We start from the raw sequence: 17,746 nt of genomic DNA, 5'->3' as shown, positions 1-17,746 counted from the left end.
GGGGGTATGCTCAGGTTTACTTTGCTTCGCTCGATAGCTTTTGTTTCAGCCTACGGTAGTAAACAGTTTGCCCGGCTTCCTGAAAAACATCTATGAACATCTTACGCAAATTCAGGACAACGAAGGCCTACAAACACAGCGTGAGCCACTTCTTTTCAGTCTTCAGCGAACCTGCAGAGCTGCGCAACTGTTGCACGAGCGGGCTGCACGCAGCGAACGCCGGAGCCGATTGGAACCATCTGTCCTGGAAGTTGGCAGTAAGACACAGTGTCTTATACCACGGTCAGGATTCAGTTTCCATCAGTAATGGCCATTACATAGAAATTAGTTCTGAAAGATTAAATGTAACCCTGAAAGTTACATTTATTAAATTGTTTAAGCAGTTTTTCTTGATGTCTGGCAAGCTCAATTTTCAATATAACCCAACACTGACTTGAAGCAACACGAATCTGTTTTTTCTTTCATTGTATTATTTAATTACTTTATATCATAATCTGTGTAATAGTATCTATAGTATTTTCATTATATTTTTCTTTTTTCAATATACACTCATATGACTACTCCAATGAAATAGCCAGTTCATGGTAGAAGCATTTTAAGAAGTATGCTTTATACAGGAGGAGTTAACTGAAGCCTGTCATTACTATCTATTCTATGCAGATCTGTTTATATACATACCATGTGATACATTTCACACTGTAGTTAAATACATCATGTCTATATACAGTAATTTTGTTATAATTAACAAAAACTATTTATTATACTACATAAAACTCCTATTACACTACCATCTGTGCACATTTCTTGATTGTGTGTTTAGAAATGGGGTGGTTGAGATGGATTTAATTTCATGCCTCTTTCTGTGGGGATGAATCAATTCATGAGTAGCACAGAATATTTCCTGCAATGCTGATGTTGCAAGCCACAGATTATGTTATGGCTTGACTCAGTGAGTTCCATAGCATATTTCAGACTGTTTCATAAGTCAGTCTCTGGTACTTTTATGACCTAAATAACATTATCTACAGATCCATGCACATTTGAAGTTTTGCCAATGATAGCACATGCCATGACAGCTGGAAACTGACAATCCCCTGCCATAGACCCTTTTCCATCTAAAATTGCACTGGGGAGGGGGGGGGGGGGGGTGTGGATGCAATGGCATGCAAAGAGACTGGGTGATGGTCATGCAAATGTGTAATTTAAGGATAAAATGAAGATAATTTGAATGTTAATTTGAATGTTCAAACATGTAAATGATGCAGTGTAATTTGGCCTAGAAAGGCCTCCCCTTTGACTTTTTTTTTTTTTTTTAATAACTGTAAAATTTAAAACAGAACAGTTGTTTTAAGATTAGACTATAAGCCTGGGAAGGCAGTTAAAGATGAGCACAAATCTTAAAGGGATAGTAAACAGTCTATAGGAATCAGCTTGAGGCCATCTGCTTGGTTTCCAATGAATAAATGAAGATGTATTTGTAATTTTAAGATTACTGTACAAACACAAAGCTCAAGGTCTGCTCAAACATCACATACAGTCACATACTGGCATTTTTAAGCACACTTTGGCCAGCCAAAAGGATTACTTACCTTGACTGACTCATTAACTCATTCTAACTGTTGCAATACAGTAACTGTAATACAGTGCACATTTAAAAATAGAATACATTAGATTGCCTAAAATGCAATTTTGTCCCCAGCTGTATGTACAGCACAAAATGTTGCCCCCAAAATAGGAGTGAACATTTAGGACAAGAGGCCATACTAGTACTAGGGTAAAACCACTGAATGATATAGCTGCATTGGACAAGGAAATTGCCGTACCCATCTGTGTGACTTACAGGCAGAAAGACAGGGAAGACAGTACGGTTCCTCCCTTTCTCTGTAGCATCACCAAGTGCAGCATGTCCAAACTGAATTATGTGAAAATGATTTTTTGCATGCAGAACAGAATCAATTATCACTCTGATGATTGATTATGTCACTGGTCACTCAACCAAGAACAGGAGATTATATTTTAAGGAGAAAGACTGGAACAGGCATGGATAACTTCAGAACAAACCTGGAAATCCAGACAGGAGCAGAACCAGGCCAGCTATATGACACCAGCACCTCCTGCTGGGCAAACAGTGTACCAGGAATACCAAGCAAACTGAGCTGGAAGGTAAGACAGAGCAAGCTGGGGCAGTCTTGCTTACAGGAACTGCGTAGTCTCCCCCTGATGCAGCATTCTCGTGTGTGAAGTGAGGGTGGGAGAGAAGATGAAGGTCGCAGGCAGAATGCAAATTCAGTAATTCCTACACATGTATTAATTTTTGTTCAACCTGTACACAGAAAGTAACAGGGAATTAAAACAGGTATCATAACTGGACAGTTACATTTTGGACAGATTTAGCCATATAGGAGGAATAAAGGGAAATACCAGTGCCTGCCATACTGAAAATGATATGCCATAAAATTGGCTAAAATCTGTTGCTAGGGATATTGCATGCAGAGTTCTACTCATGTGTGTATGGCTACTAAAAATGTATAAATTAAGATCTAATGCTTATACACTAGTGATTGGTACAGAAGTAACAGCCAAAAAAGAAAACCCTGATTATTTGTGTGGAGAAAGGTCAGCGAAACATTGTCCAGGCATTCAGGCAAAAACCCAAAGATATTTGGTTGAAAAGTGAAAGGACTAGGACATAGCCAGGCAATATATGTGGAAAAAAAACCTGAGCTATTTTGGGGTGAGCCCAGTTGCACGTATGTCAAGACGTCTCTTAACATAGATGTCCACCCCTTTAGACGTCAGTATTGCTTTTGATCACTGAGACCGAAGCTATGCTTTGCATCTAGGTTTAATCCCAAGTTTTAACATTTGAAAATGTTCACTGTTAATTTGAATAAAAGTTTATAAAGTGTCAAAGAGGGATCAAAAGTACTCCATCCAAGTAAAATGTCAGAGTTGATTTTTAAAGGCATACTATGCAGGATTTGAATCCTGACCTGGGCCTCTCAGCGCGGAGTTTGCATGTGTCCGCGTGGGAGACTCCAAATTGTCCGTAGGTGATTGATGTGTGTGCCCTGCGATAAACTGGCGACCTGTCCTGGGTGTATTCCTGCCTCTTGCCCAATGCATGCTGTGATAAGCTCCAGCACCCCCGTGGCCCTGTCATTAGTGGGTATAGATAATGGATAGATGGACATTAGTCTATAAAATAACCATGTTAAGGCATATCTATTATGCATTGGCAAGCTCTGTCTTTACAGACTTTTGCTGAATTTGTGCACCCTTAGCTGCATTTGTTATTCTAAAATGTGTCCAGGACGTTTCTGGGTGTAGTGCTCTTTTCTGTGTGGGTATGGGTGGGTGTGGCTACATAGCCTGTATGGGATCAGATTTCAGAGTGTCTGATGTGAGGTAGACTAGCTGCTGCAATAGCCCAGACACAGCAAAAAGACGAGCCTCAGGCTCACTCTGAAATCTGATCCCATACAGGCTATGTAGCCACAAGAATTAGACACAAGAATTAGAGTTAACCTTGCAATTGTTATTCCTCTATGGCATCAGCTGAAGTTCACCAAGGATGAAAACCTATGCAGAGTTGGCTTGTTTCCTGTTGGACCTATAAGTAACATTACCTCTAGCTACGGTTGCTAGATATCCGGTTTTATAATTATTTGTACATGCCCAGTTCTCGTCAAAGAAATGTATGAGAGAAATTCACTATATTTCTAACGAATTCAAGCGTTGGTGACTCGGTCTGGTACTCCGGGCCGAGTGGAGGGGTTTGAAGACGGATGAGTAAACTTATTTGATGGTAAACACAGGCAGAAGAATCCTGCACAGTTTGCCTTTAATAGTGTATATTTGACTGAATGGATGAACTTCAACGTGCCTGGCAAAGCAGAATGTCAATTTTTACATTCCTGCCTGGTCGCTTATTGTGACGTCACTTTATATGGAAGGCCATTTTCCCATACATTTCTGCTGGAAATCCCATCTGTTGTTGTGACCTCATCAGCGACGTCACAATTATAGAAATGTGTTCTATTACGTACCAGAACACGTTCTGTAAAGTGCATATATAGCCAAAAAATACGACTGATCATTTGTATGCGAGTGCATTGTACAGTTAACAATGGACAAGCTGTATAGGATAATCAACTATCTTTACGGAGCGATCGTTGACTTTCCCGCGTGGGTCAGAGGCAGGGAGCAAGGTTAGGATGGCGTTAGGGGTCGGCGGACACAACCTGGCGGAATGTTTAGGATGGTTGTGGTTTACAACCCTTCGTCCACATCGTCCTACAAGTTTACAGTTAGGCCAAAACTTTTGTAACAAGTGAAGTCCCGTAGCTAGCTTTTTAGTAAACTTGCTACCTTATTTTATGAAGACACTTAGCCAGCTGGTTGAACAGCTTCGTAGCAATTTTATCGGCTCCTCATTTTCCAATCCAGATGGCTTGCTTAGTTATATCGTTTGTCAGTTAACAGGAGTTGCAAAATTTTTCGCAAAATAAGATCGCTGATTTAGATAGTGGACCATTAAGCTTCCCAACATGCTAAATCCCTGTAACTGACTAGTTTGCCAAGTGTGATACTGTAATTTGTACGATAAACAGTCCAGGCCGATGTAGCATCTCCTAGCCTCCGATCGCAACAGAAAGCACACTGAAGGAAAGTGTTTCGGGTAAAGCCGATTTTAAGTGGCCCCTGTGACAGGCTGCAGTTTTTCTGTTGCGGTAGACTTGTTAAAATTGGCGGTGTGCTGTACGGGAAATTTAGTGCATTTCTGTGGAGCAAATTGTTAACAAAACCGAAAAAACTGGAAATAAATTATTTGTATTTTTGAAATTATATAGAACTGGAAGTCTTATGCTGGGCAAACAAAAATCGTATAGGATTTGCCATATTGCCTAAAATCTAAGTCTGCTTTGCGTTGTAGAACATGTGGAGAACCACTACATAACGGGACCATTAATTGGACGGGGATCATATGGCTCCGTATATGCTGGGATGCGCATCAGTGATGGACTTCCGGTAAGATGCTAACTTAAGTACACGGTCTTTGACCTGGACTTAAAAAAAGGTATACCTGTAATTAGTATTTGTGAAGGCATAACCTAAACACAGTGTGATATTATTTCATACGGTAAAATAAAGCAATTTGCAAAGAATGACTTGCACCTAATTTCTATCATGGTTTCTTCAGGTTGCCCTCAAATATGTAGGGAAATTGGAAGGCGATGAACTGCTTCTTGTGAGTACCAGATTTTGTCTCCAAATAACTGAACGTTGGCTCTGCACCATCGTTTGTGTTCTGAATATAATATCCATCCGCTTGTCCGTTGTTAGTGGTAGTATTCCTTGGACAAGTTGCATTGGAAATGTGTGCTGTGATAAACAGCAGTATATGGCCTTAAACCCCACTGCCCTACAGCCTGGACAGGACTCGCCAATTCCCAGAGAAGTGGCGCTCATGGGCCTAGTGAACCAGGACACAGGCCATCGCAACGTCCTGCACCTCCTTGAGTGGTTCGACGCCTCAGACCACTATGTCATGGTATTGGAGCGTCCTTACCCCTGCACGGACCTCTTGGAGTTCTGCGACGCCCAAAATAATTGGGTGGATGAAGAGCAGGCACGGGGGGTGATGGACCAACTTCTGCAGGCCCTGCTGCACTGCCAGAATTCTGGAGTTTTCCATCGGGACGTCAAAGCAGAAAACATCCTGATAAACACAGAATCGCTGCGCATCATCCTGATAGATTTTGGGTGTGGGGATCTATGGCAGGATACACCATTCAGCGAATTTTCAGGTGAGTGAGAGGGCCAGTTCATACGTTTTAAACAAGTGTTTGTAACATGGGAGTGGAACAGTTGAATGCGAAATTCTGCGCGGACCTCCAATAATATGCTCCCAATTATGTAGCTTCTGCGCTGTTGTAGTTAAGTCATTATGACTGGCTTAGTGTTTGTTTTTATTTTTCTGTCTTGTCTACCTTTCAGGCACCAGGGAATATGCCCCTCCTGAGTGCTTTGTGGAAGGACTATACCAGGCCGGCCCTTCCACTGTGTGGTCCGTAGGGGTCACTTTGTATGACATCATCTGCGGCCGCCTGCCATTCAAAAAGTTTGACGAGCAGAGCATGAGCAGAGTGCATTTCCCTGAAGGGCTTTCCCCAGGTGAGGAGTTGGGAGATGACAGGGTTTTGTGATTTTGCACATTCTTACGACTTCCCTTTTTCTTCTGTGTCCAATCACATACATGTTTTTTTTTTTTTTTTGCCGTTTACAGAGATCAAGGACTTCATCAGATGGTGCTTGGCGCCCGAGGTGGAGGATCGAGCCACATTGGAACAGCTTCAGCTTCATCCGTGGCTCCGCCCCTTCTGCTCAGGTCCAATAGCGTCTATGCACTATGAAAAACTTGTCTGAAAAAAATATTGCTGGATGAGTACACCTCAGGACTTTGGGATGCCCATCAATGGCTGGTATCAGGGTATTGGGGGTTTGCGGTCTAAACAAGAAAATATGTCCCTCCAAAAAGCAGTTCATACTGCATGATGATGTTTCCATAGGCTGTCCATAAACATTGTATTGGTTTATTTGATGTTATACTCAAATATCAGTTTTTATATTGTAGTCATCCAGGGTTGTGGTCATTCCAACTAATTAAGATTAAACAATTTTGAACAATGATTGGGTATTATACACACATACAACTGAGGCACATTGGCATAAAAGCTGCTTGGAGTTTAGTGTATTATATAACTTTTCATCCCAAAATCCTGGTTCTATATGGGAGTCCAGGCATAGTGTTCACTGTGACCAACGGCCTAGCCATCACATAGTCTCATTGATTTATTGGATTTGCCAAATTTTAGTTGGCCGCCACACCATAGCACAAGCTGCTCGTCTGTGCTGTCCCAAATTAAGAGCGAGTTTCAATAGCAAATTCAATAGTGTATTTCTGTGGTGCAGAAGTTGACAAATCCAAAAAAGCAGCAAAGTTATAACTTGAAGTAAGAGCTGACAAAAAGATTCAGAACAAACAAAAACCATATTGGAATACTTGCTACAATGACTAATGTCTGCCTGCTTTGTGTTATAGAACAAGCAGAGGACGATTTAGAACATGTGGAGGACCTCTACATGATTGGATCGCTACTTGGAGAGGGTGGATGTGGCTCAGTTTACGCTGGAATCCGCATCTCTGATGGACTACCGGTAAGAGGCCAGTTTTGTGGCCACTATACTGTCTGGCCAGTCCTGATCTCCTCGAGTCTAAAAAATATCTGGGACTATCTTGTGATTATAATTTTATTCTTTCAGTCTTTTGTTTTCCTTTGTATATGGCGCAAAGTTACTGATGTACCTACATTTTTTTCTTTATCTTATGGCTTATCCTTTCTTGTTTAAAATAATGTATTTTAATTATTGCTAAAGTCATTATTAGTCCAGCTTTTTCATAGCTACTCTTATTCAGCTATATAAACAAGCTGAACACTAGCAAAGCTATTACATTAAAAATATTTCATACAGTAAAATCATGAAACTGTGTAAATAATTTGCACTCATGTCTATCGACAATTTGTTTCCTCAGGTTGCTCTGAAGTATGTAGAGAAATGTGAAGATGACGAACTACTAATACTAGTGAGTACCACATTTGTCTCCCTTGTTGAACTTTTGATCTCTTGGCTGTCAACTGTCCTTTTTAAGAAATTTGACGGCTTATTGTCACATTATTTGTGTTAATGTGTGCTGCATCAGGTCTAATGATAGCATTTTGCCGCATAACCAGCTGCCCCTTATTATAACCACACCCAGCTCATGCCCACTCATCCCCCTGCCTTACAGCCTGGACTGGACTCGCCAGCTCCCTTGGAGGTGGGGCTCATGGGCATGGTGAACAAGCGCACGGGCCATCCCAACGTCCTGCGCCTCCATGAGTGGTTCAACACCTCAGACCACTATGTCCTGGTATTGGAGCGCCCCGACCCCTGCACGGACCTCTTCCGCTTGACCCAAAATCATGGCATGGACGAAGAGCAGGCGCGGGTGGTGATGGACCAGCTTCTGCGGGCCCTGCTGCACTGCCAGAGTTCTGGTGTTTTCCATCGGGACGTCAAACCAGAAAACATCCTGATCGTCAAACCAGAAAACATCCACACAGAATCGCTGCGCATCATCCTGATAGATTTTGGATGTGGGGCTCTATGGCAGGATACACCATTCAGCGAATTCGCAGGTGAGTGAGGGGACCAGTTCATGCATTTTAGACAAGAACATGGTGAGTAATATAATGCCATTGTGATGGATATGATAAGTAATTCCAAAGTTGTCTTTCTCATTGTTGTGATGTGAAATATCTTTACATTAATTATTTTGACTGCTATCACACAAGGAGTGTATTTTTTCCCTTTCAGGCACCGAGGAGTATGCAGCTCCAGAGTGTCTTGTGGAAGGACTGTACCAAGCCGGCCCTTCCACTGTGTGGACTGTAGGGGCCACATTGTGTTATATCATCTGCGGCCGCCTGCCATTTGACCAGAGGGACGAGCGTAGCATGGGCATGGTGCATTTTCCTGATGGGCTGTCCTCAGGTGAGGAGCCAGCAGGAGATCACAGCGTTTTTGTGTCTATTTCTCACCTTTTTTGGCTCCTTTTTATCTACTCTGTCCAATCGCATACATGATTTTTTGCAATCTACAGAGATCAAGGACTTCATAAGCTTGTGCTTGGCACCCAAGGTGGAGGATCGAGCCACACTGGAACAGCTTCAGCTTCACCCGTGGCTCCGCCCCATCTGCTCTGGAGAAGGTAGCCTCACCTTTGGACCTCAGAACTCTGTAGTCTAAGGAGGTCTTTGCTCTATGATAAACTCCTATTGCCTGTGTGCAGAAATCTGCAGAAAAACTCATAATTTACTCTACAGTGCAACAGCTGTAGTGGACTGCTAAAACTCATGGACAGCCAGGCAGATGTGCTTCAGTGTTTTATTGTACCATGTGACCATACAATTTGATCTCTCTCAGTGGAATCCATGGAAGAGAATGGAAATGAGGAAGATGGAGAGCAGAACATGGGGCCCATGGAAAAACCGGGCCCCTCCAGCTCCCTCACTCCAGCAAATTGCTCCCAGAATGGTTAGGATGATTCTGTCAGAGGAGTTAGGCACAGCTGCCTAACCCCTGAAGCTTATTGGAAACTAAGTCTCGACTATAAAGATATCAGAATGTCAGAAAACACTCCTTTCAGAATTTGCTCAGTTCGAATTGCATTAAAAGCAGAAGTTATGGCTTTACATATGAGCCATATTTGCAATGCAATTTAAATTCGATACAAGCCTAGAGCTGTGATTAGGTCTCAAGAAAGATAATTTTATTAGATAACGTGGAAGCATATTAATGTATTTTGTTCTGAGAATGGAAAGATGTTCAGAAAGAAAAACTAAAAGCGTCTTTCTGCCTGTGTGCGATCTCTCATAGCGTCAGAGGAGAGCAGTAAAAGAGAGAGAGACGTGAGGGGGAGGAGGTGTGCGGCAAACCCGAAAACACCAGCAGACTGCCTTAGGAACGGTTAGTATGTGGCCAGAAAAGAATGGGATGCAGCTTACTTGGATTTTGACTTTTGATATATGCTGACATACGCGTAATTAGAAAGGGAATGAGGTCTCAAACTGAATCTCCTTTTGTGTGATCTCTTTCAGCCCCAGAAAAGATTGCTGTGAAGAGAAAGATGGGGTGTGAAGAAAATCAGGACCCCTACAGCTCTTCCAGGCCTACAAAGTGCCCCCGGAAAGGTTAGGATCTTCTAAAATATCCCGCTGTGTCCCTCAGTGTAGCGCTACTCGTATGAGAGCAGCCTGTGAAAAAGGGTTCCCCTTTGGCATAGGGGAACCCTTTTTAGTTCTTTGTGGAACTCTATGGTAGGTGTTAATGTTTGAAAGCTCCCAGTGAATTTAGCTTGACAAGGAACCTGACAAGTAAGCCACTAGATAGGCTTGCTCTATGGAGACAAGGGCAGGCGCCTTTTGGAAAGTTTTATTCTGAGTGTGTAGGGACTAAAAATTCCTCAGAGCAAGACGGATGGTGGCTGAAACAGCAGGGCTCTGAAGCAGAGAGCCAGCATGAACATGGCCGCCAAGCCGCTGTACTTAGCCCTGGGAGGGGTGCGCAAAGAGGGGCGCAACACCCGCCCCCGCCGCATCCGGAGCAGGGAGAGGATGGGCGGCGCCTGAGCCGGGCAGAGAGCAGCTGCTTCCGCTGCTCCCTGCCCGCGCCTGACAGCTCTGATTCCAGAGGTATGACCGTCCTACTGCGGCGCATTGCTGTGTGCAGTGGGAGCGCGTCTTCATTCCCTGTGTGGTCAGTGCACTGCGTGCTAGCCAGGTTCTCTTTGCGGTCTTCGGCAGTCCCAGGACCCGGCTGCCTACCATTGGACCAACCTGCTGGCCTGGCTGTGACCCATTTCATGCTGGGCTTGTCAATGCATTGGGACATGTCGTAAGTTCCCCTCTGATGTCGACCAGACTTCATTCAATGTCTGTAGTCTATAGTGACTGCTCTTTTGACTTACAAATAAACAAAATAAACATACTGGTCATTCAGTTCAACATGATATTAAGATACACAGGGAACAGGTGGACCATATTTATAATGGTATACAATGGTATAAGATCTTTACTTTGCCAGTAATATTATATATATATATATATATATATATATTTTTTTTTTTTTCAGATTCCCAGAATATGACCAAATGGATGGGCTACCTGGCCTCGCCGTCGACCACCAGGGCCAGGAGCCCAGCCTCCTCCGGGGGTTGATAAAATTGGGTTCGGGCAGACTGTGACGTGTCCATGTGTCAGTGCCAAGCTGAGACTTAGCAGCTCAGTAGGGCTGGGCGATACACTTAATATTTAATTATCGAGTATTTTTTCTGAGCGCAGTAACAATCATCACCACCACCTGGTGTATTGCCTTTATTTCAGTCTTTTTGTCTTTACCAAGTAAGCATCTGAACTTTCAGGTGGAACATGAAATGCTTCTGGAAAAAAAATTATCACTGATATTTATTGGATGTTGATAAGACAGCCAATCGACAGCAAGGTCGTACAGCTTCCATGTGATCACGTGCAGTGTTATCGCATGAAAGTGTGCAAGGCTTATTGCTGCTGATTGGCTGTTTCATCAACATCCAGTAGATATCAGTGGTGACTTTTTTTCCAGAAACACTTGACGTTGCCTCGGACGTTTGGACGTTTGCTACCCCGTCTGGTATAATTGACGAAAAAAGACGGAAAGAATCCCGATTTACCGCGCTGAGAAAATATTCAATAATTATCAAACAAGTATTTCGTCCAGCCCTTCTGTGTTGCTTAGTTTCAACCTGGCACCGATACATGGACACGTCACAGTCTGCCTTAACCCCACTTTACCCCCCCCCACCCCCCCTTCCCAGCCTGCCTTAAACCTTCTTTCCCCCGCCCCTTCCCAGTCCCGCCTATTTACCCCGCTCCTTCCCAGTCTAACCCTATTTTACCCTATTATGGAGGGCCCTGTCCCTTCAGTGCAGCAACTACAACAGCTGCCCTGGTGCCCCTAACCCATCAGCAGCACCAGATGATCGCCATGCTGTAGGAGGGCCTAGACTACACCTTTCAGTAAGTCTTGGAGATATGTATCATTTAATCAGAAAATATCAATTCAAATAATATTCAGGACTGCAATTAAAATGAAGAAAAGAAGTAAAATAGAACCTGAGGAAGGGTCATGCACCAGACATCCTTTAGTTTGTTTCAGGCCCAGAGTTGTGGTGCCCGTGCAGCTGCAGTTCTGACGGTAGATTTTTGCTTTTCCAGGTGGATGAAACCCTTTTCAGTGCTACAGCCCCGCCAAGCCAGGGAAGCTGTGCAGGAAACTGCGGAGGCAAACGGGAGGAAGCCCCTGGCTCTGCAGGACAGAGAGCGCTGAGTCTAGGCCTGGTTCCAAATGGCGTTTTTTCAAGAGTTGCATAGTTGCTTATGGTCGGCGTGGCATTCGAGGCAACACTGCCTCAGACACCGCGCCGCACCGAGGTCCCTCAGGATTGCGGGTCTGAGGGTCGTACGGAAGGAGGCCTGTTCATGTCCGTCTCCACCTGAAGGCCTTTCTCTCCTCTTCTGCCCTCAAGTCTTTGCTTTTCCTGCCTGTCAACCTAACATGCCTGCTCGTCTCCCTCACCAGGCACGAACATGTCAGTCTCTGTGCTTGGCCGTGTGACCTTGAGCAGCTTCTACCTCGCAGGGAGCAGTTGTATTCTCCCCTCAGCACACCTGTGAGAAGGCGGCGGCTCTGCAGGTGCCTGTCCACCTCTCTGAGGTCCCCCAGGATGCCATACCATTGGGTCCGGGAGCTGTGGGTCGTTGTTCCACCATGTGACCGGTGTGACCATAAGCAACAGTTGCTACACCATTGAGACAGGAGTGATCCTCACCAGGTGCCTGTCCATAGCATTAATTGTGCCTTAAGTAAAGATGGGAAACATACTGTAAGCTTTCTAGTTCGAAGCTGCCCCTGCACAGGAAAGTTAGTTCATTCATCTGTCAAGAACAGGAAGCAGAATGAGAAGATATTTTATATGATTTCTGAGATGACTTAAAAACATGATTTATTTCACTTGTCCAGACATATGAGGCCTATTTAATAACAGTGAAACATCTGAGTGTCTGGGTGAACTCTAATGTGCTTTTCCTTCATCCCCAGCAATGTGAAACCATGACCGGCAGTGTGAATGAAGAGCACTTCAACACCCCATTGCTCTTTACAGAGGAGGATAAACTGCCATTGCTGACTTCACTATAGTCCATTAAAAATAATGTTTAATGAAATAGTTCTAGTTCCGGTAATTCGACGATAAAAATGCTCTGATGTGATTCTATATTCTTTAACTGTTGCCAAATAAAAAATTAGAAGTATGTATTGTGAAGAGGTGTTTCATGTAAAGGAAAGGTAATATTGCACACTAGAAATACATCTAGGTAATTTATGCAAATACTCTTTGTCCAGGTTATATCCAACCCAAAACGGTGAGCTTGTCAACTGATGATTTTGTGAATAAAATGCTTTTATATTGGGAGTCCTCACCTTCTCTTAAACTGTGGTATTAATGCTGTCAAACCCTGTATACATGCATGTACATACATGGTGATTGGGATTGTTAGCATAGCATTAGGGATCATGCTATGTTTAGAAACGTTAGCATATGCCATTGAAATTCAGGATATGAATTAAGGGTAGCATGGACTGTAGCTGCTTGCCCGTTGACTTTACCTGTTCCCGCAGAGGAGGAGCGCCATGACAGGGAGAGGAGTCAGAATTTGGGGCTCCGTAATCGTAAGCTCTGTCATTCCAGTGGCTGGCACCCATTCTGCCATTTGTAATGTGATTAGTCATGTGGGTCTGCTGTTAGTCATTCAGGGCGAGTTTTAGACATTCATCATACAGGGCTGACGTTAGCGTAACAAGTGTTATAGGCAAGTGTTGGAGTGTTGTGTGGCTCCCCTAAGGTTTGTAAGAGCAGCCTTTTTGGTGTAGTGCACAGTAGCTTTATTGAAGCAGCCGTTTCATGACTGCTGGTTGCGGTAATCTGGCCATGGCCTATCTCCCAAGGTAAGGCCCCATGGGGTCTTGTCAATGTAATATGAGGGCTTACTTTGTATTTTTCATGTTTGGTAAGTCTTTATTTTGTTTTTTGTGTACTGTTCTTTTACATGTGTGTGTGGGGGAGGGGGGGGGGGTGTTTTTCTCTGTTCACTCAGGTGTGGAGTGTGATAGAGTGTGTGTTGTAGGTAGAGATGTAATTAGATAATGGTAACCTGGAGTGCTCTTTTATGAGAATGCCCAGGGGCATTGTCATATTGAAACAGGAAAGGGCCTTCCCTAAACTGATGGGGAAGCACAGACTTGTCTAGAAAGTGATTGTATGCTGTAGCATATCGATTTGCCTTCATTGGAAATAAGGGGCCTAGCCCAAACCATGAAAAACAGCCCCAGACCAAGGGGTGTCCAGATACCTTTACGATATCTCCAGACCCATTGAAAGGTTGTAGTTTACTGGCTCTCTAAGGGCTGTCTGATTCCCCACCCAGCATCAATTATTTTATGTTTTAATAAAACTGCTGATATTTTTTTACAGGATTGTGTGGTGGTGCCCTGTCTCTGATTCTGGACTAGACAGGGGTAAATGGGGTTTGCCCTACTCACACTGTTCATCTCGGTAGTCGAAGTTCATTAAAATATAATGAACTATAATTTCTCATTAAGCATTGTTGTTTGCGAATACATTTGTTCAATATAATATCTCTAGATGCAGGCTGAAGTCCCAGAACTTCACAGGGTTGTTTTAGAACTTCCATATGCTCACTAAATTATATCACATTCATTGTAATGAAGAGGCCATAATCTTGTCAGTAATTAATTTTCTGTTAACTATGCCGCCCACGTGGAATGTATATCTACACTGTTTATAATGCCTCTGTACATTACAGCCGTGCGGGTGCAGTAAAGCTAATGCATCACTGTCCAAAACATAGGGATTCATTCCATTAAAAAATGCAGGGGTGAAAAAAATCTGCTCAAAGCTCTCATACAAGGCAAAAACTAGGTTCTAAGGGGGAAGTACAGGCATTTTTTTTGAGGTTCTGTAGTGACAATGAGGAAGAGACACTGTTTGACATTAGGCTGGGGATGGGTGGATAATTTAAACTAAAACTGAATGCAACAGAATTTACTGCATGATACCCATATGCACCAAGATTGGTGATAATTCATACAATGGCTGTTTGGTTCATTTGTTTCTTTACATGCAAAAGCTGAAAGTTGATTGACTTGCTAGCAAGTATGTTTGATCAATTTTCCTTTATAAATTTCGGTATGTCATTTTTTATGTATGAAAATGGTTGATAAACAATACTACTCCTGTGGTTCTTGGGCCACTATTTGTGTGTGGATACTGACCACAGCACCATGTTGTTTCTAAAGACATGAACCAGACAACAGTCTCTGCTGTAGGCTGGGTGCTTAAAAGAGGTAACTGGGAGTAGAGTAGATGCCAACTGCAGTGGAATGCTGCTTGCAATCACAAACGTGTTACGCTGTAAAGAAATATTGTGGGAGTAGTACTTTTATTTGCTAGATTCTAACAATGGGTATTGACTGGAGTTATGAGTTATACACCTGTTGTCTGATATAATATTTATGTCTCTGCCACTGAATGTGTGTGTGTGCATACATATGTGTGTGCCTGCTCCTGTGTATACGTGTGTGTGTTCTGACTATGCAAAGTTAAAATACGTAATCTCTTTGTAGCAGTGAATTGCCATGGCATGGACCACAAAATCAAGCTGAGGAATTCATTGGAGAAGAAGCAGTGCCCTCTTGTGGCAGGCAGTAAAGATACAGGGGAAGCAATAAATGTAATGCTTGCATTGCCCCCTCCTTTCATCTGAACTTTTTAAATACCAAATATATCCTGTCTTGTTTAATAGTGTTTCTGCCTGCATTTGTAGACCTGACCCATCAAAGTTCAGTTCAGGACATAATCTAGTGCTCCACATACCAAAACAGGTTCTTATGAGCTTCCAGTGGTTCTTGTGGATAGCTTGATGTCCTCATCTGAATCAAACTGAGCTAATGAGCATGAGAATGTCAACAGATACCACTATGTGTCATGTTAGCATGGGAAGCTTTATGCTAGTTTAATGCATATCATGTTGCAGAATCCACACATACGTGACCTTTTGCTCATGCCATTGCTTATGCCAAAACAGTGAAAAGGATTTATAGGTGTCACACGCCGGTGTGACACCCCTGGGAGGAAGCTGCGGCAGTACCAGGAGTGGACCGTCATTTGCCACATGGAGAGAGAGAGAGCGTACCCACAAACACAAAATCAAATAAAACATCTTCGCCCTTCCCCCTCATGGGTTCCGGGAAGAAAACAATAAACTAAAACGACAACCTAAAATAACAAAGACAAAAGAAAGGAAAACCCAGCGACAGCTCTTCAGCTCACTGTTGGGATCTGCTGGCCAGCTTTCCAGTTGACCAGTTTCTTTCTTTGTCTTCTGTGCTTCAACAAACAAAATTTCAAAACTGTGGGGAGGAGCACACCTTTAATCACCTGGGCTAATTAGTTAACGCAACACAGGTGCGTGTGTTCTCTCCACCAGCCGGCATTGCCGAGACCAGTCCGCTTCTCCAGCGGACCGAATGCTACCATAGGTTTGGCATATATAGGTGTGAGAGGTCATTTCAACTAAATCTTTCCTGACAGTTCACAAGAATCTCTTACCAGAATACAAATACAAGCCTTTTTGTAGTTCACATATTGGAACCAAAACTGTGTTTTATTGACAGACTAAACAAAGAAGTCAGTAGATATTGCTGTCACTCCTTTTTTTAGATGAAGTAGTACTATAGAAATTGGAACACCTTCATTAACAATCATGTTGCTCTTTCACTTCAGGAGGAGGCCATCTTATGCCCTAAGAATTTTAACAAGATGTGTTATACAGTCAAGCAAGTGTCCCTCTGTCACTTAATCTGATTTTCTTTATAGATGTTGGGCAAGTTATTTGGTCAGTCTTGGTAGCCAATTTGAGATCAATCATTGCTTTCATCAATCATCTGCAATTTGTTTTGTAGCATACATATAGTCTTACCTGGCATTAGCACAATTCCTCCAGGAATACAAGAGATGAAGTGTCAAGTAATGAAAAACAACTCCAGTAGTTTATTCAGGGATGAAACTCTACCCCCCTTCTCATTGAAGACTGCTTTTACCATGTGTCAAGGTCTTAGCAAAGGAATGAACTCCACGCATCTCGGCAGATGACAGGGGAATGGGCATTGGCAGCACAATGCAGATGGAACAATGCGGTATTACATATTATATTACATATGCATCATCTGGGGTGGGCCATTGGGGCAAAAATAGCCCACGGGTTCTTGCTAATTATGCCTCATGTCTTCACACGACTGGACCACTCTCAGGTTGAAGGCAATGACTGTCTGATGCTGATTTACCCTGCAGCCTGAGCCTAGGCTCTATGCTGGAAGTGAACTCATTGTTTTCAAAGATCTAGTAATGCTTTTTAAGTGTAATGTTAGAAAGGACAAAACTTCAATCAGTTGCTGGATTTCCCTATAGGTCTCTTCCTGTCTTTCACTACCTCATCTGGTGAAGTATTTATGTTCATCATTACTGTTTTGAGCTAAAGAAAACTAGATTGATGTTTTACTTATGAAACTGCTTTTAGATTTTTGCTGTAAATTTAAAAATGTATTTACAGTATGCTTATTTAATACAGCTATCGATCTAATATGCAGCTGCACAAAATAACTAATAATTGTGTTTCTTTCTGTTGAACACTTTTTCAAATTTGCCTGTGTGGAATAAGACCTTGACCTTCTCTCAGATACCTGGCAAGCAAGCCATATGTAATAAGACCACAGCTGTTCTGAGATTTTTTTGTGTGATTTCCAGTTAGAGCCTGTGTTGTTGTTAGGAAATCCAACATTCTAAATCTATAGTGGGCGAAACCGAGGTCGATATGCTTTTGCTGTTGACCTGGAACTGTGTGTCTGGACCAGGACCCATTGATCCAGACTGAGTTTGCCTCATGAGAATGCTCTTAATGGCTCAAGCAATGCCGTGGTGACTGTGCCCTGTGACCTTGGTCTTTCATCGGGGGAGGGGGGCTCTTAC

General features: G+C 43.0%; 1 protein-coding gene across 3 annotated transcripts; it reads left to right on the top strand.

Annotated features, from left to right (window-relative positions):
- The first annotated feature begins 1,814 nt into the window (after positions 1-1,814).
- On the top strand, positions 1,815-13,323 carry LOC135265016 (serine/threonine-protein kinase PLK4-like). 3 transcript variants are annotated; one of them, XM_064354195.1, is made up of 19 exons: positions 1,815-2,163; positions 4,937-5,031; positions 5,204-5,251; positions 5,432-5,810; positions 6,001-6,177; positions 6,290-6,391; positions 7,106-7,221; positions 7,598-7,648; positions 7,853-8,243; positions 8,422-8,598; positions 8,708-8,815; positions 9,031-9,141; positions 9,484-9,573; positions 9,705-9,797; positions 10,074-10,298; positions 10,410-10,500; positions 10,738-11,660; positions 11,859-12,475; positions 12,742-13,322. In XM_064354195.1, exons 2-17 carry the CDS (start codon positions 5,008-5,010, stop codon positions 10,847-10,849), a joined length of 2,295 nt encoding a protein of 764 aa, XP_064210265.1. In that variant the 5' UTR covers positions 1,815-2,163; positions 4,937-5,007; the 3' UTR covers positions 10,850-11,660; positions 11,859-12,475; positions 12,742-13,322. The 3 variants fall into 3 exon arrangements, with proteins under 3 accessions (XP_064210265.1, XP_064210263.1, XP_064210264.1); XM_064354193.1 differs by lacking the exon at positions 1,815-2,163 and adding an exon at positions 3,708-4,211 and having other exon boundaries at positions 12,742-13,323; XM_064354194.1 differs by lacking the exons at positions 1,815-2,163; positions 9,031-9,141 and adding an exon at positions 3,709-4,211.
- Positions 13,324-17,746: the final 4,423 nt, after the last annotated feature.

This window comes from Anguilla rostrata, chromosome 10, assembly GCF_018555375.3.
Source record: "Anguilla rostrata isolate EN2019 chromosome 10, ASM1855537v3, whole genome shotgun sequence".
NCBI lineage: Eukaryota > Metazoa > Chordata > Actinopteri > Anguilliformes > Anguillidae > Anguilla > Anguilla rostrata.
The sequence above is the reverse complement of the archived record's forward strand: the minus strand, read 5'-3'. Positions and strand labels throughout refer to the sequence as shown.